This window comes from Symphalangus syndactylus, chromosome 7 (genome assembly GCF_028878055.3).
Source record: "Symphalangus syndactylus isolate Jambi chromosome 7, NHGRI_mSymSyn1-v2.1_pri, whole genome shotgun sequence".
Lineage (NCBI taxonomy): Eukaryota > Metazoa > Chordata > Mammalia > Primates > Hylobatidae > Symphalangus > Symphalangus syndactylus.
The window spans coordinates 27,623,420-27,645,824 of NC_072429.2; the positions used below are offsets into that span (position 1 = coordinate 27,623,420).

At 41.7% G+C, this 22,405-nt stretch overlaps 2 protein-coding genes across 10 annotated transcripts in view; one reads left to right on the plus strand and one right to left on the minus strand.

Moving 5' to 3' along the window:
• The window catches only part of LOC134737199 (WAS/WASL-interacting protein family member 1-like), a 41,174-nt gene extending 27,070 nt beyond the window's left edge, over nt 1-14,104 (minus strand). For 2 of the 6 annotated variants that reach the window (XM_063643145.1, XM_063643147.1), the window contains exons 1-2: nt 13,329-14,104; nt 12,023-12,102 (exon numbers count right to left, since the gene is read on the minus strand). In XM_063643145.1, coding sequence (XP_063499215.1) covers nt 13,481-14,104 — 624 coding nt within the window. In that variant the 3' untranslated portion in view covers nt 12,023-12,102; nt 13,329-13,480. Of the gene's footprint in view, nt 1-6,523; nt 9,420-12,022; nt 12,103-12,306; nt 12,544-13,328 lie in introns of those variants that run through there. The other 4 variants (XM_063643149.1, XM_063643148.1, XM_063643146.1 and 1 more) reach the window with 4 other exon arrangements.
• The window catches only part of RNF145 (ring finger protein 145), a 50,362-nt gene continuing 41,413 nt past the window's right edge, over nt 13,457-22,405 (plus strand). Inside the window, exons 1-3 of one of the 4 annotated variants that reach the window (XM_055285424.1) lie at nt 13,457-13,507; nt 16,526-16,536; nt 19,752-19,963. In XM_055285424.1, the coding sequence (XP_055141399.1) occupies nt 13,457-13,507; nt 16,526-16,536; nt 19,752-19,963 (274 nt within the window). Of the gene's footprint in view, nt 13,508-13,949; nt 14,139-15,556; nt 15,628-16,525; nt 16,537-19,739; nt 19,964-22,405 lie in introns of those variants that run through there. The other 3 variants (XM_055285425.2, XM_055285423.1, XM_055285426.2) reach the window with 3 other exon arrangements.

Sequence of the window (22,405 nt, forward strand, 5' to 3'; positions counted from 1 at the left end):
GCCTCAGCCTCCCCAAAGGTTAGCACTAAAGGTGTGTGCCACCATGCTTAGCTAATTTAAAAATTTTTTTTGTAGAGATAGGATCTTACAAGGTTTCCCAGACCAGTGTCAAACTGCTGGCCTCACGCAATCTTCCTGCCTTGGTCTCCCAAAGTGTTGGGATTGCAGGTGCAAGCCACCGTGTTTGGACACATTTTTTAAACAACCGCCATTCTAATCATGTTTGTATGCTAGCGGAAATGACCCAGTAGAGAGGGGACTTGATGGTATGAGAAAGAAAGGGATTTATTTCAGATTCTAAATGCTGGAAAAAAAACAAAAGGCTGAGATTCAGATTGCTAGTGGAAAATCTGATCTTTGGTTGAAGCCGGGGAACCTCTACCAGGGTACAAGAAAGAAGGCCTAAAATATCGCTATGGTCTGGTCATTTCATGGTAGATAGACATGGGATTTGATGGATCACCTCGATTTTCTTTCTTTTTTTTTTTTTTTTTTTTTTGAGACGGAGTCTTGCTCTGTCGCCCAGGCTGGAGTGCAGTGGCGCAGTCTCGACTCACTGCAAGCTCTGCCTCCCGGGTTCACGCCATTCTCCTGCCTCAGCCTCTCCGAGTAGCTGGGACTACAGGCACCCGCCACCACACCCGGCTAATTTTTTGTATTTTTAGTAGAGAAGGGGTTTCACCGTGGTCTCGATCTCCTGACCTCGTGATCTGCCCGCCTCAGCCTCCCAAAGTGCTGGGATTACAAGCGTGAGCCACCGCGCCCGGCCAGATCACTTCGATTTTCTCAGCTACTCACTCAGCTGAAAATAGTGGAAGAGAGAGGATGGGTGGTGTGGAAGGTTTGAGAAGAAAGCAGAGCATGCCCCTCTGGGAGTGGGAAACAAATGTACCAGGACAATGCAGTGGGATTGTGGAGTGGGCCTGAAGGCTCAGATTTGAGATTTGTGATTGGTTGTGTGATTTATCCAGCAATATCAGCCACTCAGGTGCAGGTGCAGAGCAGACAGAGAGCCAAGAATCCTTGTAAGTGGCACATTTAAATGACACACCATAGAACCTATGGGGGGTGAAGAGAGATGGCAGGACATAAGGAGAAGATGTAAAGAGCTGGTAGGGTCAGTGGATTGGAAGCTTGATGCCAAGAAGAACACTTGAGTAAAGACACTATTGGCCGAGCGCGGTGGCTCACGCTTGTAATCTCAGCACTTTAGGAGGCCGAGGCGGGCGGATCACGAGGTCAGGAGATTGAGACCATCCTGGCTAACACGGTGAAACCCCATCTCTACTAAAAATACAAAAATTAGCCGGGCGTGGTGGTGGGCGCCTGTGGCCCCAGCTACTCGAGAGGGTGAGGCAGGAGAATGGCGCAAAATGCGGGAGGCGGAGCTTGCAGTGAGCCGAGATTGTGCCACTGCACTCCAGCCTGGGTGACAGAGCAAGACTCCATCTCAAAAAAAAAAAAAAGACACTATGGAAAAAGGACCAGAACCTTAATAGGAGTGGTCAGCAGGAAAGATTATTGAAAATAAGGTTTTTGCAGCCAGGTGCAGTGCCTCACGCCTGTAATCCCAGCAGTTTGAGAGGCTTAGTAGGCAGGCGGATCACCTGAGGTCAGGAGTTTGAGACCAGCCTGGACAACATGGTGAAACCTCACCTCTACTAAAAATATAGAAATTAGTTGAGCACGGTGGCGGGTACCTGTAATCCTAGCTACTCAGGAGGCTGAGACAGGAGAATTGTTTGAGCCTGGGAGGTGGAGGTTGCAGTGAGCCGAGATCATGCCTGCACTCCAGCCTGGGTGACAAAGCAAGACTATCTTGAAAAAAAAAAAAAAGGAAAAAAAGAAAATGAGTTTTTTGGAAGTTGATGACAAATTAGCTGAAGACATACTATAGACGATCTCCTAAGTGGAAGAGAGAAGGAGTTAGGGATTCAAAAAGAAATAAACCGTGGCTCATGCCAGAAAGAGTTTATAATCAATTAAGGGATAAAATATGTACCAAGCAGCTTTATAACATGGCAGCATACGTAGGTCCATCTATCTAACTGGGTCATAAGAGGCTTGAAGGCAGAAATTATGTTACGGTTCATTTACATCACACTTAGCATCTGCAGGAATCGTGTGTTCTAATTCACTTATATGGCACCTAGCATCTAACAGATGCTATGAATATGTGCTCAGTAAATATTGACTGATAGTATCTTTAGTATCTTGGAATAGCGAAGGTATAAGCATGATAAGCCAAAAATAATAATAATAACAATGATGATAGTAAGTGCTTATCTTCATTTGGGCTGCTATAACAACATATCTTAGATCAGGTAATTTATAAACAATATAAATGTATTGCTCACAGTTCTAGATGTTGGCAAGTCTAAGATCAAGGCAGCAACAGTTGTCTGGTGACAGCGTGTTCCTGGTGATAGTGCTTTCTACGTGTCCTCACATGGCAGAAGGCGCGAACCAGCTCCCTCAAGCCTCTAATTCCATTTATGAGAACAGAGCCCTCATGACCTAATCACCTCCCAGGGACCCCATCTCTTAATACTATTGCAGTGGATAATAGATTTTAACATATGAATTTTGGGGGAACATAAACTTTCAGACCATAGCAATGCTGCTTTCCTTGTGTGAGACATTGTTCTAAGTACTTTATATGTATAATGACACATCTAACCACAAAATCCTGTGAGGTAGGTGTTATTAAATAGTTAATTAGCCAAAGAAAAGTTGAGTACCTTGGCCAAGGTCACACAGCTGGTAAGAGGCAGAACCAGGCTTCGAACCCAGCTAGAGTAACTCTAGTCTGCACTCTCCTAACCGCCACCTCCATTTCCTATTTAGAAAGAGTAATTAATTAGCCACACTCTACTCAGAAGTCTGTGACCCGAAGCAAACGTTCTTATTTTGTGAAACAATGTGGAGACATTGTATTAGTTTGTTCTCATGCTGCTAATAAAGACATACCCGAGACTGGGTAATTTATAAAGAAAAGGAGGTTTAATGGACTCACAGTTCCACATAGCTGGGGGAGCCTCACAATCATGGCAGAAGGTGAAGGAGGAGCAAAGGCATGTCTTACATTGCAGCAGTCAAGAGCACGTGTACAGAGGAACTGCCCTTTATAAAACCGTCAGATCTCGTGAGACTTATTCACTATCACGAGAACAGCATGGGAAAAACCTGCCCCCATGATTCAATTACCTCCCACTTGGGAATTATGGGAGCTACAACTCAAGATGAGATTTGGGTGGGCACACAGCCAAACCATATCAGACATCAAAGAAAACTCACGGGGGCCTGGTGCAGTGGCCCACGCCTGTAATCCCAACACTTTGGGAGGCTGAGGCGGGTGGATCACCTGAGGTCAGGAGTTCAAGACCAGCCTGGCTGACATGGTGAAACCCCATCTCTACTAAAAATACAAAAATTAGCTGGGAGTGGTGGTGCACGCCTGTAGTTCCAGCTACTCGGGAGGCTGAGGCAGAATCGCTTGAACCCGGGAGGCAGAAGTTGCAATGAGCCGAGATGACGGCACTCCACTCCAGCTAGGGCAACAAAGTGAGCCTTTGTCTCAAAAAACAAAAACAAAGAAAACTCACAGGGAAGATTCCTGAAGTGTGATTGTCTTTTGTTTATATAGTCATTTCAGGTAAAATAATCATTCATTCATTACTAAGGAGACACCAGTGGGGCTTGAGTTCTACACTCTGTGAACAAACTCATCACCTATCCTGGCATTATCAGTGGGACAGGAAGCAGGTGCAGCATAATGGGGGATATACACATAGAACCCTGACAAGTCTGGGTTGTATCTGAGTTCTGCTGCTGCTAGCTGTGTTACTCCGGACAAGTTACTTGACCCCTCTATGCCTCAGTTCTCTCATTTTTAGAATGGCAATAATTATACTATCTACTTCATAGGTTTTTCATGATAATTAAATGTGATAATTCATGTAAACTACCTAGTACAGGACCTAAAACATAGTAAATGCCCTAAATGTTACTCTTCTAAGTCAACTCCTCAGCATTTCCCTGATTTCCGTGTTAAAGTCCAAACTCCTTTGCATGGCATGAAAAGTCCCTCCTTAACTCCTGGACTGGCCCCAGCTTACCTCATCTTTCCCTCCATTCCCTCTGTAAATCTGAGATCCAATCATAATTGTTTTGTGTATCATTTCTTATATGAACTTTACACTCTGGAAGTAACTCGCAAGATTCGTGATGCAATCAAAATGCAATCTGATTTTATCACTCACTGTCCCTTTAAGTATTCAGAAGGAGTAATTTTTTTCTGCCTTCCAATGGAAACTTGGACAGATATCAAGAATTCTTAATTAGTGGGCAGTCCTACTCACTTTAAGTAAAAAATCAGTCTGGCTTTGGTAATTAGAAATGTGTCAAGATATTAATTAAATGCCTCAATCTCCATTCAAAAAGTGAGAGTTCTGTGCACCTGTGAGGGCCTGTGGTCACCTTATGCTCTCTCTCCCCTACTTAAATCCTCCCCAGGCACCAGCAGCTGCATCAGACCCCACCTGGACAGAAGCCAGCTGAGGCACTGCAGGTTGCTGGTGGTCTTCAGGTTGTCTGCATCTGGCAGGTGCCTAAACTTGATTCTTTCTCTTCAGGGTGCACATCTTTTTTTTTAAATATATAGCAGTTTATTAAAAAGAATATATGGATATGCAGCAGTAAGTGACATAATTGATAAAAGAGGACCCACAATATCACTGATTCTTCTATTACTCCATGAAACTACTCCATGCAGTGATTTAGAAGGGACCCTGGTTTGTAGGGTGCACAGGTTGCTTCACATTATGGAATATATAACACATAGGAGTTGTAATTTCATAGAATCCGAACAGTCAGCACCACTGCTACTGATATCTTAACTGGTAGAAGCTAGCTGGCTTTTTATAACTGATCAACTATTGTGAGAAGCTGTTGTCTCTCCATGGGTTGTTTGAAGATTTTTTTTTTCTTTTTTTGAGACTGGGTCTGGCTTTTTTGTCCAGGCTGGAATGCAGTGGCGTGATCTCAGCTCATTGCAACCTCCGCCTCCTGGGCTCAAGCCATCGTCCCATCTCAGACTCCTGAGTAGTTGGGAGGGACTACAGGTGCATGCGACCACACCCGGCTAATATTTGTATTTTTTTTTTTTTTAGTAGAGATGGGCTTTCGCCATGTTGGTCAGGCTGGTCTCAAACTCCTGACCTCAGGTGATCCACCCGCCTCGGCCCCCCAAAGTGCTAGGATTACAGGCGTGAGCCACCATGCCCGGCCACGCCCAGCTCATTTTTGTATTTTCAGTAGAGACATGGTTTCACTATGGTGGTCAGGCTGGTCTTGAACTCCTGACCTCAGGTGATCCACCCACCTTGACCTCCCAAAGTGCTGGGATTACAGGTGTGAATCAGCACCCGGTCAGCTGACTCCTATGTATTTTTCAACACTCAGAATGTCTCTCCCCACCACCTCAAGAACCCACAAATGGGCTAATCCCACCCACTTCACACTATTTACATTTTCATGGTAACCTTTTCTCACCTCTATCACAACTAACCCACACCACTTTGTATATCTGTGATAACCAACCTACATCATTTGTGTCTGCCCCCACTCTAAGACATTGGAAGGTCTTGGGGTCAGAGACTCTTGAGATTTACTGTTACATCCTCAAAACCTAACATACAATAAAATGCAAATTTCCGGCCTATGTGGTGGCTCACACTTGTAATCCCAGCACTTTGGGAGGCTGAGATGGGCAGATCATTTGAGGTCAGGAGTTTGAGACCAGCCTGGATAACATGGTGAAACCCCATCTCTGCAATACAAAAATTAGCTGGGCATGGCAGTGGGCAACTGTAATCCCAGCTACTTGGGAGGCTGAGGCAGGAGAATCGCTTGAACCTGGGAGGCGGAGGTTATGGTGAGCCAAGATTGTGCCACTGCGCTCTAGCCTGGGTGAAAGAGGGAGACTGCTCTTCAAAAAGAAAAACAAAAAAAAGTAAATTACCATTAGCAATAGCATAAGGCATGGAGGAATTAATGTAATAAGAGATATGTAAGATCTCTATGTGGAAGCTAAAAACTTCAGCAGGATCTTAGGAAACTCAACAAGCTGATTCCAAAATTGATATGGAAATGCAAAGAGCCAAGATCCTCCCGAAAACAAAACAAAACAAAGAAAACCAAGTGGGAAGATGTGCTTTACCACATATCAACTTCTTAGAGTCACTGGAACAGTTTGGTGTTAGCACAAGGATAAACAAAGAAACCAGTGGGATAGAATAGAAAGTTCAGAAACAGATCTGTTCAGATATGCGCACTCAATTTATGACAGACATGGTGCTGTGGAGCACAGAAAAAACAGGTTTAAAACAAGCATTACACATAAAAAATATTAAATTTAAACTAAAAATTTATCTTCCTCAAAAGACATCATTTTGAGACTAAAAAGGGAAGCTACATAACAGAACATTTTGCTTGACATATAATTGACAAAGGACTTGCGTTCATAATATGCAAAGAATTACAAAAGAAAACAACAAGCAAAGGACAACGTAAGGGAAAACTAGGTAAAAGATTTGAGCAATTCATCAAAAAGGAAATCTAAAAAGGCCCCCAAAATATGAAAAAGTGCTCAACTTTATTGGCAATTAGGGAAATGCAAGTTAAAAACCCCACTAGAATGGTTAAAATTAAAAGGTCTGACAATACCAATCATAGGCTGGGAGACAGGGCAACAGGAACCAGATTGCTATTAGGCAAGCAAGGCGCTGCAATCCCCTTGAAAAACAGTTTGGAGTTACCTAAGAAAGTTGAAGATACGTAGCCCTGTGGCCCAGCAATTCAAGGGAAATGTGTACATGTGGTCACCAGGAAGGCAAGTGCAAAAATGTTGACAGCAGCATGATTCACCATACCAATAGCTCCAAACTGAAACTTTAATGTTCATAAATTCAATGTTCATAAGTACTAGGATGATTAAATCACATTCTATTCATATGACAATTCTATACTACAATGAAAACGAAATAACTGTAGCCTCACGAGAACATAATTGAATCTCACAATGTTAAGCAGAAAAAGCTAGTCGCAAAAGAATATCTAGGCTGGGCATGGTGGCTCATGCCTGTAATCCCAGCACTTTGGGATGCTGAGGTGGATGGGTCATTTGAGGCCAGGGGTCCGAGGCCACCAACATGGTGAAACCCTGTCTCTACTAAAAACACAAAAATTAGCTGGGCATGGTGGTGCACGCCTGTAATCCCGGCTACTCAGGAAGCTGAGGCAGAAGAATCGTGCGAACCCAGTAGGCAGAGGTTGCAGTGAGCCAAGATTGCACCACTGCACTCAAGCCTGGGTGACAGAGAGAGGCTCTATCTCAGAAAAGAAAAGAAAAAAAAAGAAAAAAAAAATCTAATACTTGATTATTTTATGCAATTTATATAGCATTCAAGAACAGGCAGAACTAGACTACAGTTTTTAGGAATTCATAGGTGGTCAAAGAAAGAAAAGAAAGTGACTACATTAAAGTCAGGAAAATGATTACCTTTGGGGCTAGTGAGACAGCTGTGAATGAAAGGGCATGTGAGGGTCTTCTGGGGTGTAAATGAAAGGGCATGTGAGGGTCTTCTGGGGTGTGGACAAGCTTATATTTCTGGATAGTGGTTAAATGGTTGTATTTCATAATAGTATGTGGAGCTGTACAATTGCGTTTTTATGTACTTAATATTATTATTATTAGTTACCTCCTTATGTTCATAGCAGCATATTATACTCAGGGATGGGTGACAAGCAAATTATAAGGATTGAATTCCTTGGGACTCTTAACTGTAAAAATAGAAAACACAACCCAAACTGGCTTAAGCCAAAAAAGGTAATCTATTGGGTAATATAAATTAAAGGGTGAGGAGGTCGGCATGCTGGCTTCAGATAAGGCTTAGAGCTCTTACACCGTGACCATGTCCTGGTTTCTTTTTTGTCTCAGGTTCTCTTTCTTCTGTTGGCTAAATCTTCAGTTGGTTCTTTCCTTTTGTATCCCAGATAGCTGCCAGTAAATTCCTGGGATTACAGCTTTCCTTTTTTAGGTCTAGCAGGAAAGAGAAACTTTGCTCTTCCCATAGCTCAGTCAAAACCTCTGATGTTTAGTCTTACCTCTGATTGGCCCAGTGTGGCTCATGGGTCCTTCCCTGGACTAAGCACTAAGGGAGAAAGGATAAAGTGGTGGAGCCCATTCCTGGCCAATGGCCAACAGACCACCTGTTTATTCAAGGTTCAAGTTGGTATTAGAAAGAAGAAGAGGAGAAGAATAGTGAGGAGGTAGCTAACAAATGTCTATGACAATCAATGTCCATTTTATTTAGTTGAATATCATCACACATAAACAACAACACACAGTTTTGCACTACTCTCTACCTCAGGCTTAATCAGAACCAAGGCAAAGAAAGTAGCTGGGTAGAACAGAGGTGCCAGTTGAGCTAATATCTGAAAACAACAGCAAAAATACAATTTTTTTTCTGCTGATGTTAGTAATTCTAAACAGTCACAAGTGCTCAGATTGATGAAAAGCAAAGCTGGCTTGTCAGATTGGATCTTCTTTAGAGATATTTTGAGGTGAACTGAGAAAATCTAAGTATTGACTGGGCAGTAGAGGATTTAGAGAACTATACTCCATTTTCTTAGGTGCGGTAATGGTAATTGGTAAAATTTTTAGAAGCAGCAGGTTGGAGTATTTAGGAGTGAAGTGTGTTGATGTCTGTAGTTCTCTAAAATAGCTTAGCAAAAGACACACACACATAGATAAAGCAAACATGCAAAAATTACCAATTGTTGAATTTAGATGGTATGCATATGGGTGATCATTAGAATATTCTTTTAATTCTATATGTTTGAAACTCTTAAAATGTGGAGAAATAAAAAATGTTTTCAGAAAAATCTGAAAATTCCAAACAAACAAAAAAGCTGACTTATTTCTATGCTTTCTCTTCTTATAGTCTCAGGTATTAGTTCCATACCAGGGAGAATGAAATACATTTACTTTGGTGTTAAAACAATATAAGTTCTATTGCTGTTTTCAATTACCCACGAAAAGTGTTTATTCAGCACCAGCTACGCGTATGAATCACTTAGTGTTAATGTAAAGTTACAATTTCATCTTTATCTCCCTATTAGAGAATAAAAGTTGACAACCAAATACTACAGACAGAAGGAAGGGAACTAGGCCAGGTGCTGTGGCTCATGCCTGTAATCCCAGCACTTTGGGAGGCCGAGGTGTGTGGATCACTTGAGCCCAGATCAGCCTGGGCAACATGGCAATACCTTGTCTCAACACAAAAATTAGCTGATGCGGTGGCATACGCCTGTAGTCCTAGCTGCTCAGGAGGCTGAGGTGGGAGGACTGCTTGACCCTGTCTCGAAGAAAAAAAAAAAAAAAAGAAGGAGGGGGAACTATTGAGGACTTTGTACCAAGAATATTAGCATACATCATTTCATTTATTTTTCACAACAACCCTACGAAGTAGATACTATCACTATCCCTATTTTATAGACAATAAATGGAGGTGTTCTTAAGTTACGTACACTTGGCACAGGGTCCCATAGCTAACAGATAGGAGGCATCTGAATAGAAGAGTAAATCTCTCCTCATATACTGCTGGTGGGAATGTAAAATGATGCAGCCACTTTGGAAGACTATTTGGCAGTTCCTCAAGAAGTGAAACCATAGAGTTACCATATGACCCAGCAATTCTACTGAGACAAATGAAAATGTGTCCACACAACTTGTACATGAATGTTCATAACAACATTATTCATAAATGCCAAAAAGTGGAAATAACTCAAGTGTCTATCACCTGATGAATGAATACACAAAACACGGTATATCTATCTATACAATGGAATTTTTATCTGGCAAGAAAAGAAAATTAAGTACCAATATAAGCTACATATGCATGGACCTCAAAAATGTTATGTTAAGTAAAATAAGCCAGACACAAAATGCTACATATTGTATGATCCTCTTTATATGACATGTCCAGAACATGCAAATCTGACAGAAAGATTAGTGATTGCAGAATAATTAATGATCGCTTAGGGCTTGGACAAGAAGGTAAGTAACTGCTAATGGATATGGGTTTTTTTTTCCCCGGCGGGAGGTTATGATGAAATGTTCTGAAATTGATTGTGGTGATGGTTATACAACTCTGTGGATATACTAAAAACCACTGAGTTGTACACTTTAAAACAGGTGGATTATATGTCAATTAAGCTGTTTTATATATATATATATCTATATAGATATATTTCATAGATCTATATATAGATCTATATATAGATCTATATATATATATCTATGAAAAAAAGAGTGAACCTCCCTTTACTGAATAGTCTTGCCTAACAGAACTATAGTTTTCCTTGTAGAGTTGGCTCTCAAAATCAAACCATGAGGGTAGCCAGGTTGAATGGATTCTATATATTATCTAGACTCTTCTAATTAGGGAGTTGATTATTGAACTGGATATCTTTGAATATCTGGTTGTTTGAATTGGATAAAGAAAACCTCAAAGTGCCCAGAAAACATTAGGAACAAGAAAGTGCGTGAACAAACAAAGGCATGAAAATTCTCCCTCATATGCCCAATGCTGGCTATCCAAGGTTCTTTGGATTTTGGCCCCATCATGTGAAATCCGTTATATGATTTTCTCTAGATTTTGAAGGCAGTGCATAATAAAGTGGCCATCAGTTGTCTGCGGATTTGCAACAAAAGACTATTTCTATGTGACTATTAGCAATAGTTGGCTCTATCAGGAATTCAGGAACGAGTCTTTTGGAAAGGCTAGAACTGGAACATACATGCACTCTTTCAAACTTTGTGCTGACTTCCTCCTCAATGTTGGATGCATTTAGACAGTAAGGAAGATAACCTTTCGAATCCTGAATGGTCTGCCATTGGGCAGTCATAAACATACCACTTCTTTCCTTCCAGCACCCTGGGCAAGTTCCTTTTATGACCAAGCTGTGGCATTTAGACATTTCCTTACGTTTCTTCCAGGTACTTAACGACAAATTTAGCTCTTGGCTTTTCCTGATTTGGGTGGGTTTCTGTGCCTCTAGAAAGCACTTCCTCTACACTTGAGTGAGCTCTTTTATTTGAGCTGCCCTCTCTTCACCCGCCCCACCCCCACTTCTCTTTTCTTTTGCGTTTCTTTTTAGTTCTGTTTGATTACCTGCTTCTGGCAATGTGGAGCTTTCCCATAACTGGATTAGCAGCACTATAATACCAGTAACCCTTTCATTACTAGAGTAATTTTCTTTACTTGTTTTGAACTTCAGCATTTACAGGCAGCTGCTATTAAGTTAAAAGGTAAAAAGACATGTGACTTTTTCCTGCTTTTACAAGTCCAGAATACTTACAGTGAGGGTTACAGGGCTTTGAAGCCATTTCCCCCACTTTAAAAAAAGGAAAGGTAAGAGCTGAAGTAGGTCTCTCCTCCATTTAAAACACAAATCCAGTTAGAGACCAGCCTGACCAACATGGAGAAACCCGGTCTCTACTAAAAATACAAAATTAGCCAGGCGTGGTGGCGCATGCCTGTAATCCCAGCTACGTGGGAGGCTGAGGCAGGAGAATTGCTCAAACCCAGGAGGCGGAAGTTGCGGTAAGCCAAGATCACGCCACTGCACTCCAGCCTGGGCAACAAGAGTGAAACTCCGTCTCAAACAAACAAACAAACAAACAAAACCACGCAAATCCAGCAACCATACTTCCTTTTAGAATCACATTTTCAGGATTCTGCCATTTATCCAAGAATAATAAATAAATCAAGTTAGAATTTAGTGTTACGTTCATTTTGACTTCTTTGTAATCTGTTTCTGGCCTTAGGTTTTCTTGACTCAGTCAGATGTAAAGTTGTTAAAACAGGGAGGGGATCAAGGGATAAGGCCTTGCTATCTTGGTCCATTTCCTATTCCAGTCATTATTCATGTGGCCTCTGTAATTTTTTTTACTTACCAGGCTAGACAAAGAGACTCGTGAACTGCCTCCCTGGGATGTGACAGGATTTATGACTCTGGTGAAGTAGTCTAAGGCACCTGCATGAAAGGTGGTTATAGTGAGTTATGTACACAATTCCCACACATTTTTAACACTTGATTCCTACAGAGCTATCAAACTAATGGAAGGCAAGTTACTCGGAGTTTGGTTGACTGATACCTCCAGGGATCGCATTTTCTAAATACAGAGCTTGCTTTCACAATTTTAGCAGGATACAAGAGTGTTCAGAATTGGGGGTTTACCCTTCAAAGAGCAGAGGCCAGAGACTTGAATTTTCAAGGAGGGTCCTCAACACAGACATCGAGATTACAGTACATTAATTTCTTTTGCACATGAAGAAGTTGAGGCTTCACAATTTCAGCATGACCCAGTATAGTTGCAACATCTTACCCGTCACTGGGTGTGTATCTTCTGTGTACACTGGCCCTTTCGACATCTAAGGCCAGGCTAGATGTTCATAGCACCTGGCTCCCCAGGAACTAACGAAAGAGAAAGCAAGAAACAGTGGAGGGGTTTTGGTGGTGGTGGAAGACAGGGGAGATAGAAGTGGGGGTTGCAGAAGGTCGTGGTGAGGCAGAGTGGTAGACAAACGAGGAATGAGAAGTCTTGCCAAGCCCAGAAGACTATCGTTGTGTAAACACACAATATGCTTCAGGCTATGTATTGTGGGGAACAGTTCCTGCCCTAAAAGGTGTGGACATTTAAATTAGGGTAGGACTGCGCATCTGTGATAGAGACTGGCACAGAGACAGAACAAATGAACTCCTCTACGTTGGGGAGGGGAAAATATACATTAGCCTGTTTTGAACCTTAGGCCAAGACAAGACAAAAACACAAACACCATTTAATTTCACACTGCAATAAAATTCTTTGTACCAAACCATGGGATCAAAATTTTTTCTTTTCTTTTTTTTTTTTTTTGAGACGGAGTCTCGCTCTGTCGCCCAGGCTGGAGTGCAGTGGCGCGATCTCGGCTCACTGCAAGCTCCGCCTCCCGGGTTCACGCCATTCTCCTGCCTCAGCCTCCCAAGTAGCTGGGACTACAGGCGCCCGCCACCACGCCCGGCTAATTTTTCTGTATTTTTAGTAGAGACGCGGTTTCACCGTGTTAGCCAGGGTGGTCTCGATCTCCTGACCACGTGATCCGCCCGCCTCGGCCTCCCAAAGTGCTGGGATTACAGGCTTGAGCCACCGCGCCCGGCCTCAAAATTGTTACAGATACTCAGTGAACAGTTCCAATGCATTCATTCATCCAGTCACTTACTCCACAGGGGTTTGAGTGCCTGCACTCGGTGCTGGGCACGGCTGAGCCATCCCAGACGCCAGGGAGTTTACAGTCTAGTCCAGTCAGTGACGAGGTTAAAACGAATTCACGTATCATTCCTACTGCGAATGCACCGGGACAGGATCAGCCCTTCAAATTCTCCCACGTGGTCCCTGCAGGTGAGTGTGGGTGTGAGCGCTTGCGGCCCGTGGTGTTTGGGAGAGAGCACGTGTGTCAGAATGGCGCGTGTCACAGTGCGCGTACAGGTGTCTCCGCGGTACGCCTCTCCATAGCCGCCGGAACCGGGCTGTATAGGCTTGGCTAGCCTTATGTCTCCCGCCCACGCACTGGAGGCGGTGCGGAAAGCACTCCGCGGGCCCGATTGTGAGTGAGCGCGGGCGCGCGCCGGGGGGCGGGGGAGGGGCGCGCCGAGCTGGCTGGGCCGCGCGCAGGCGCAGAGTGCGGAAGTCGGGCCGCGGCCGCCGCAGAGCGCCGGGGGCGGGAGGAGCGAAGGCAGGAGGCCATGGCCGCCGCCGCCGGCGCCGGCTGCTGAGGGGCTCGGCCCGCGAGCGCCTGCTGCCGCGGACGATGGTGACCGTACGGGCCGGGCCGCTGCCGCTGCCGCTGCCTCCGCCTCCCCAGAAGCAGCATCCGAGGCCCGGCGCAGAAGAGCCGCCGCTGTGAGCCGCGCCGTCCCGGCCCCCGCCGCCGCCGCCCGAGGAGAACGGGAGGGCGGGCGAGAGAGCCGGGGAGTTGCGGAGCCCGCCCGCCGGCATCGCCGCTCCCCAGGGAGGGAGTCCGCAGCCTGAGGTGACCACGCCGCCCGCCCGGCCCCTTCCCATCCCCGCGCCCCCCGGCCGCTTCCCACGGCCTCCCTCCCCTCCCCCATCGCGTCGCAGGCTCCTTCCTCTTCTCCCTGTTCGCCCTTTTCCTTTTATCTCGCTTCACCTCCCTCTTCTACCTAGCCTTGGAGGAGTCCACATCCCCTCTTCACCCGCAGCACCCCTCCCTCCCATCCTCCAGCTCCTCCCGCGGTGCTCGCCTCCCTCCGACCGTGCTCTCCCCTCCTGGGCCCCACGCAAAGCCCCCTCTGCTCCAGCTCCCGGGTCTCGGCTGCCGCCTCCCCGCCCTCCCATCCCTTCCTCTTCCCAGGGCCTGGAGCGGTCCCTTACATTCCTGAAATGCCCTTCCTCGGGGCTCTCTCCCTTTGCCTCCCCAGCATCCCATTTCTAGGCCTTTTTCAAGACCCTTCCAGAGCGGCCCCTTTCCAGCTCCCTTTCTCGTTTCCATTTCCAACTTTGCCTCTTCGGCCTCTTTGTTCACTTTGCTTCCAAGCTCCCCTCCCTCTTTCCCTTCGTCTTACCCTTCTTTGATCTACGCAGCCCCAAACTCAGGCTCCCCGCTTTCAGGTGGTGCGAGCTTGTTTGGGGGTGCGGAAGGGCCTGCCAGTCCATTTTTCGAGGGGGGGCCCATTGCTCTGCATCCCGTCCGTCAGTCCCTTTTTATAGTAAGAGGGCTCCTCATCCCTTCCTTTTTGTCCCCGTGGTTTCCTCTCTCTTGCCATCTCTTCTGTCTTCTCCCTCCAATTCTGCTTTCCCCACCCAAGGACCCTCAGACCCGTGAACCCCCCTTCTGGAATGAGTTCCCTTTCTGTTCGGGGATGCTGAACTTCGCCCGCGTTTTTCTTCGCGAGCCTTTTGGTACGTGGCATGGCGCGACAGAGTCAGCACCCTTGGCGAGATAGGAGGGGAGCTCCCGAGCCTCTTTCCTGGCAGAGTTTTTGCTGAACGTAATCTCTTAGCCCCGCGGCGGCGGCCCGGTTGCTGCTGCTACTGCTGCTGCGCTGCCTGCTTGCCGCGAGCTAGGTTGGGGTTACTGTAGTTCAAACGCATCTGAGATCATCAGGCATTGTGGGAGGAGGTGCGGGGAGAGAGGAAGGGGCCTGTGCAGTGAGCAGGCATCAAAGATTAATGGATGGCCTTGCGTCGCAGTCTGCAGTAAACAGGAAACTAGTCTGAAAGGGAAGGAGAGGACTGTGTGTCTTTTTATTTTTTAAAATACGGAGTGTGCAGTTTTACTGAATCTTGAATCATGCCCAAAAGAATGAGCTGTCGGTGCTGCAGTCGTGACCCAGGCTGAGCGCCCGATGGCAGAGGTGGCAGTTTTATTTCCTCTCTCTGTTCCTTAAGTTGAAAGATGGCCTTTGTATTCAGAGTAGACTCCCTGTCTTTGCGGTTTTGGAGATGATGAGAAACCACAGAATTGCTAGTAGTTTATGTGGAGATCAGGTACATACAAAGTTAGCTAGCAACGAGTGGGAGTGGGGAGGACCAGCTATATTTAAAACATGTGCCATTGCTTATGTAAGAAATGCGTTCTCTTTCCTGGTATCTCAGTTCTGGGCTTTTACTTAGAATTTTAGGCTCCAGCTTTGTGCTCTTAACATTTTCGGTGAGGCCTACCATCTAACAGATGGACAGCCCGAAAATTTACTTTTCTTAAGATCAGTTTCAGTTGATGGTAGAATTTTTTTTTTTTTTAACTGGTTGGGAGAAAGAAAGGAGATAATGGTGAATGATGATTTTTGTTTTTCTTTTTTAGGGGGAAGGTGTAGAAGTATTGTACTGAATAGTTTTAAGTTGAGTCATGTGTCATTCTTGTTTTTTGTCTTTTTAAAAAAAGAGTTTAGGAGGTGTGAGTACTTTTTTTTTTTTGAAGAACTATGTCAAATAAGAGAAATGAAAAAATCACATTTTTCATTTCTCTTATTTGACATAGTTCTTCAGAGATTAGGTGTGACTTTAAAAACCTACGTTTTTCTCATTCAGGACGATTTGTTTGGTTTCTTCATATTCAAAACTAAAATCCCATATTTTCAGGAAAGTGTAGAATGAAGCTGTGTTTTCTAACCCACAAATTTGAATGGTAAACTGTACAGCATTACATTTCTACAAGACATTACTGCTTTCATAATTACCGATTGCTGCTTCTAAGCCTGAGAAAGTCATTTAATGAACTCATTGAGGTCTCCTTTTTGGTTAGCATTTGTTGCACCTCTCTTGTGGTTTTTGGAAAGAAATGCCTTTTTTTTTTTTTGGTTTGTTTTTAGCTGTTTTACTGTGTAAAACATCTTTAAGTTTGAGTCACATTTAGTTTGTTACCTGCAGAGACATCATGTTGGAGTATTACTTTCCCAGTTCTTTTCAAAGTTCAAGGAGGACATTATAAAACCTTGCATGGAAGATAAAACAGTATAGGAAGATTATATATTTGGCTTTGGGTGTGTTAAACCTTTCGGTTTTTTCTGCTTTCAGCTCTCCTGCTTATTTTCTAGGATTATTTGGTATTATTTTGTTTTCAAGAGAATATTGAGCTCCCCTGTACTTTAGAATATGCTGATTAGCCCTGTCTGACGATAAATCTGGAACAGGATAAATTAGGCAACATTATAAAGGTATTCTCTAGATCAGGAGAGAAGGCTCCATTTTACTTCGTGTTTGTATGATAAAGTGATTTGGCAGGTGTGAGTAATTGCAAGTACTTGCAAAGAAGATGAATATTTTAAAGTTTTGTTTTGATGTTGGTTTAGTGTGTGGTGCTAAAGTGTAGTGTAAAGTACCTATTTGTGATGGTAACTATCATGTGCTCTTTTACTTTAGGAAGGTTCAAAGTGATAAGGTTTTGAAATTTTTTTCTCTTTGATTTTCCATGTATTAAATTTGTTTCCTCAGTGCCTTTATACATGACCAGCTTGCCACTGACTTGCTAAAATAACATTCACGTATAGAAATAAATGAAACATTTAGTTTCGTTTATTTGGGCATATTTAATTCTATCCAAAGTCCTTGTTAAAAACATTTCAGTCTCGAGTTGACTATGTAGTAGAGTTGGGGATCTTGGATATTGTTTTTTATTGACAGCTTTCGGGACCCAGTATTTTCTCTTTATAGAAATAGAAATATGTCCTGTTTTCTGTTTCTTATTATATTTGTTAGGCAGGAGTGGTGGGTGGAAATAAAGAGGGAACATGTACCATTCTGCTAATGGGCTTTTGTAATAGAGATGATCCTCTGTACGGATTAGGGAGTTTTTCTTCCCTAGCAGATCTTGATTTCTAAAGCAGGATTAGTTATTTGTTTAGTTTAAATTTTCTTCTTTACCCGTTTAGGAGCCACAATAAATGGTGAAAATGGGCACATTTTAAAATAGCAAAGCATTGAAAAAAGAGAAAGGTTACAAATCAAATGAAATAAATATGGGCTACAAGTGTTAAATCAGTAATAGCTCCTCCCTCTCTTGTTACTTATAAAAACAGAGGTAATGATTTATATTGGATTCCAGAATATAGAAAAATAGTTACTTTTCGATTGCAGCATAAAGACTGTCAGTAATACTGTCATCTCAGTACGTGGTGATTTTCAAATATGGTGGCTGGTGGTTTGTGAGAAAATCTATTCATATTACTTTGAAATAAATTCCCAAGAGGGTATTGGGTTATCAGTTTACTCACCAAAGTAAGTATTTCCAATGTAATTCCTGAAGTTATCTAGATGGCTTATACGTATTAAAATGCATTAAACTCTTTACCAACAATTTCTGTGAATATTTTGGTGTATTTTTTCCTGGGATTAGAAAAAATAATAATATCATGGGCTTTGAGAAATTTAGATTCTTCAGTGGTTGGTTTGCAATAAATATTAAAAGTTAGAGATTTTATTTTTCAGTGCATTTTTCCCCCTTAGGACATGATATTTAGTTCTGATTTTCACAATAATATTTTTCTTATGTAGGAAAATATGAAAATGATCTTGTTCATGTGAAATAATCAGAATTGCAGTACTTATCTATAAAAATGTTAAGTCTATATTATTGGTAGGCTATATATATATAAAACATTTGGGTTATGGGAATGGTTGATATATGGTTATTGAAAAGCTTTTATTAATAGTGTGCCAAGTTGGGTTGCCTTTAGCTTTTTAACTATCTGAACTAGGAAGCTATGAAAATTGGAGGGTAAGATGGAAATACTTGACAAATATTTAACCATAGCATAGCAATCTGTCACTATAATTTTCTACAGAAATAAATGTTTTCGTTTGTCCTGTAATGTCTGAAATTACTGCCAAAGCTGGAAATGTGTTTAGCTTTCTCAGCAAAATTCTTAAAAGGATATTGTCAGAGCCAACAATCCAGAATTATCTTTACTCTTTAAATTGTTCTTTACCCACTTTTGTTTGCGTTTTTTTTTTTTTGTTTTTTTTTTGAGACGGAGTCTAGCTCAGTTGCCTAGGCTGGAGTGCAGTATCGTGATCTCTGCTCACTGCAACCTCCGCATCCCAGGTTCAAGCAATTCTTCTGCCCCAGCCTCCCGAGTAGCTGGGACTACAGGTGTGCGCCACCATGCCTGGCTAATTTTTGTATTTTTAGTAGAGATGGGGTTTCACCGTATTGACTAGGCTGATCTGGAACTTGTGACCTCATGATTTGCCTGCTTCGGCTTCCTAAAGTGCTGGGATTATAGGCGTGCGCCACTGTGCCTGGCCTTGTTTGCCCTATTTTATTTTTTTTTGGATTAATTTGAAGTTCTACCATATAAAGCAGTATAGCGTTGAATTGTCCCTTTAAATAGTAAATTGTCCTGATAACTGCCTTTCATTTCCTCCACCGCCCCCCCCAACCCCCTCACTACTTATCATGGTCTATGCAGAGACAGGGGCTACAGACTCAATGCCTGGCTTCTTCCATGTGCCTGCTTATCTGTGTATCAAGGGAAGAATTTGATGAACACTTGAAGGCAGATTATGGGAATTTTAGACCATATTTAACTTTAAAGATTCAAGGAAATGATATTGTAAATAATGTTTCCTCTACCTGTATCTACATCATGAGTTCTCTGGATTGTAAATTTAGCACTTCAATTTTGATTGTAAGTGAATAAGGAAAAGCATAGAGTACAAGATGCTACAAACCAAACGTGCAGTTATCAAGTTTTTATTGAGTTGCTTAGGCTTTTTCATAGAGTAAATATTCAAAATTCACCCTCTTATGAGCTACATAAATCGCAGTTTTATTGGAGTGAGTGAATTTTTCAAGTTAATTTCATACAAGTTACAGTAGTCTTATAGAGTGTTTTGTTCCTAGATTTGGAGTTAGTGGCCTTTTAAAAAATTAGTTTTGAGGCCAGAACATTTAATCAGAATTATAAGGTTGGACAGAACTGAATGGGTCAATGTGAAAACACAATACAGAGGTTATTTCATGAATATCTAAAAATAGTAGATGTGGCTGAGAAGTAGTATTATGCATTCTCACATAGTTTTGTACCGTGTGTGACAACCTATTAGATTCGTGAAAGGATATCTAAAAGCGATTTGTATTGACTTTTTATATATTGTGTCTTCTGAATTTTAGGTCTTCTCCAAGAAAAAAAAAAAGAAAAAAAAAAACCAACATGGCTGCAAAGGAGAAACTGGAGGCAGTGTTAAATGTGGCCCTGAGGGTGCCAAGCATCATGCTGTTGGATGTCCTGTACAGATGGGATGTCAGCTCCTTTTTCCAGCAGATCCAAAGAAGTAGCCTTAGTAATAACCCTCTTTTCCAGTATAAGTATTTGGCTCTTAATATGCATTATGTAGGTGAGTGTCTACATCACATTTTCTAATCTTCTAGTGAGCATTCTGATTTATGTCTTAGTATCTTTTTTGAATTTGGGTAAAGTGAAGTTCATTTTCATTAAGATGATAGTGATATAGTTATTGATGAGTATTTATGAATCTTGATAGTTTTGTCTTATCATTGCACAGGAATTATTAACGCTACAAGAAAGTAGGCAGTATTGGATTTATTTTACTGGATAAAACTGGAAGGCAGAAGAAAACATTCTAGATTTTAATATGATGAAATATAAACAATGAGAAATACTTTTAGAGACATTTGGCCCCTTCTAATTTGTCCTCGTTTTGTGGTTTAGTAGTAATTCGGAAAGTAAGCTTTTTAAAATGCAACATTCTTTGTTGTTCCCTGAGACAAACGAAAACATTAACATCAGCTGAAGATAAAGTGTTCAGTTAAATGAAATGTGGGAAATGATACTATAATATTTTGTTCCACAAAAAAAAATCCTCCTGGAACTATAATTTTTTTTTTTTTTTTGCTTGAATCCCCTTTCAAGAAAAATGGAACTATCATTGATACGCTATGGGGTTAGTGGTAAAAATAATGATGAGAGATTGAAGAAATTAAAGTCAAGAAATACAAGCATGAAACAGATAAAATTTATCTAGAATAAAAGTCATGATCCTTACTTTTTAGGTTAAGTTTTGGTTTATTTGTAATGTATATAGCAATATATTTTATTAATGTTGTGATTGCAGAGTTCCAGACATGGTTTGAATGGTACTATAGTGGTTTTGCTAATATTCTATTATTAGAGTTGCCCGTCACAAAATGTATCTTTTATAAAGTCATGAAGAGTTGTCCTGTCTCTCTGAGATTTATTTTTATCTATAAAAGGACTTTCTGGGTTCTAAAACTTAGCCCTGAGAACATTCCCCTTACATCCCTGAGAGGTAAGCTGTTGTGGAAAGAAGTATGATGTAGTAGAAAAGATGGTGCACTAGAAACAAAATGTTTCGGTTCAGTAAACTCATCTTTTGTGGATGGCACTACCTTGGGAACGTCTCTGAAATGAGAAAGTTCCTTTATGTTGCAAAACACTGTAATTCTCAGCCTTTTATGAAAGGCTTTGTATGTTAGCCAATTTATGGAAAGTAATTCCCGTCAGTTGTAGAACAGTTGGGTACTTGGCTTAGATTTTTAGATTAATCAGCAAAGTCATACATACTGTGGTTTTAAAAATGTGCTTATATATTATTTCTGAATAGGTTGAAATATTTATTATGAAAACAGCTGCCTGATAACCAGAATTAATTTTAGAAATTGAATGTTTTTGAGTACAATTGAAGTTCATAATCTGTTTTATAATTTTGGAAAGTCAGTTGAGCCATCTTAAATATGCGCACTCCATGCCAAAGTAGAGTAAGCTCAGTGGTTGCATGAACAGATATTTTCAGCTTGAACAATGTTTTAGTTGGAGTTACCTTTGTCAAAATGTTACATAGTGTTTATGTAATGCTCCTGTTTACAGAATTTCACCCTCAAATACAAATCAAATTTCACCCTAATAAAATAATGTATTTATATTCAGAAATAAAAAAACATAAAAAGTATTTAATGAAAAGTATCTCCCTCCTATCTCTGTTACTCATTCACTGAGTTCTCACTCTGAACACCACGTAGCTTTTATTTCTTTCTGTATAATTCTAGAGATATTTTTATGTATATATAAGTAAATATAAAAAATATATATTTCCCCCCTTTTTATACAGATGTTAGCATGGTATACATGGTTTTGAATCATGGTTTTTGTTTGTGATGTATGTGGAGCCATAACTACTGCTTTTAGATATTTATGAAATAGAGTCTTGTGCTCTTTTCTTAGGATGACAGTCTGCCGGATCTTAAAGACTCTGAGTAGATGTTGAGGCCTCATTTCTGCTCTTCCCGATTGCATTTTACATTGGCATAGTATCCTCGTATGGATATACCATAATTTATTGAACTAATTACTCCATTGGTGGACATTTTAGATAGCCTGCCTTCTGCTATTTTGTACAGTGTTGTGCTAAATAACTTTGTATAGCTATAATTTCAACAAGTACAAATATAACCTGGGTCTAAGGGGTTACTAGAAGCGAAGTTGCTGGGTTAAAGAGTACAGTGGTCCATCGGTATATGCTGGAAATTGCTTCCAGGATGCCCATGTATACCAAAATCTGCGCATACTCAGGTCCCTCAAGTGACCCTGTGGAACTGTGTATGCAGAAGGTTGGCCCTCTGTATATGTGGGTTTTGCATGTTGCAAATACTGTATTTTCCATAAGAGTTTGGTTGTAAAAAAATCTACATGTAAATGGACCCTCACAGTTCCAACCTATGTTGTTCAAGGGTTTTCTTATATATATTTGTAGTGTTGACAGATAGTACTTTCCATAGGGTTTTACTATTTTTTACCTCCA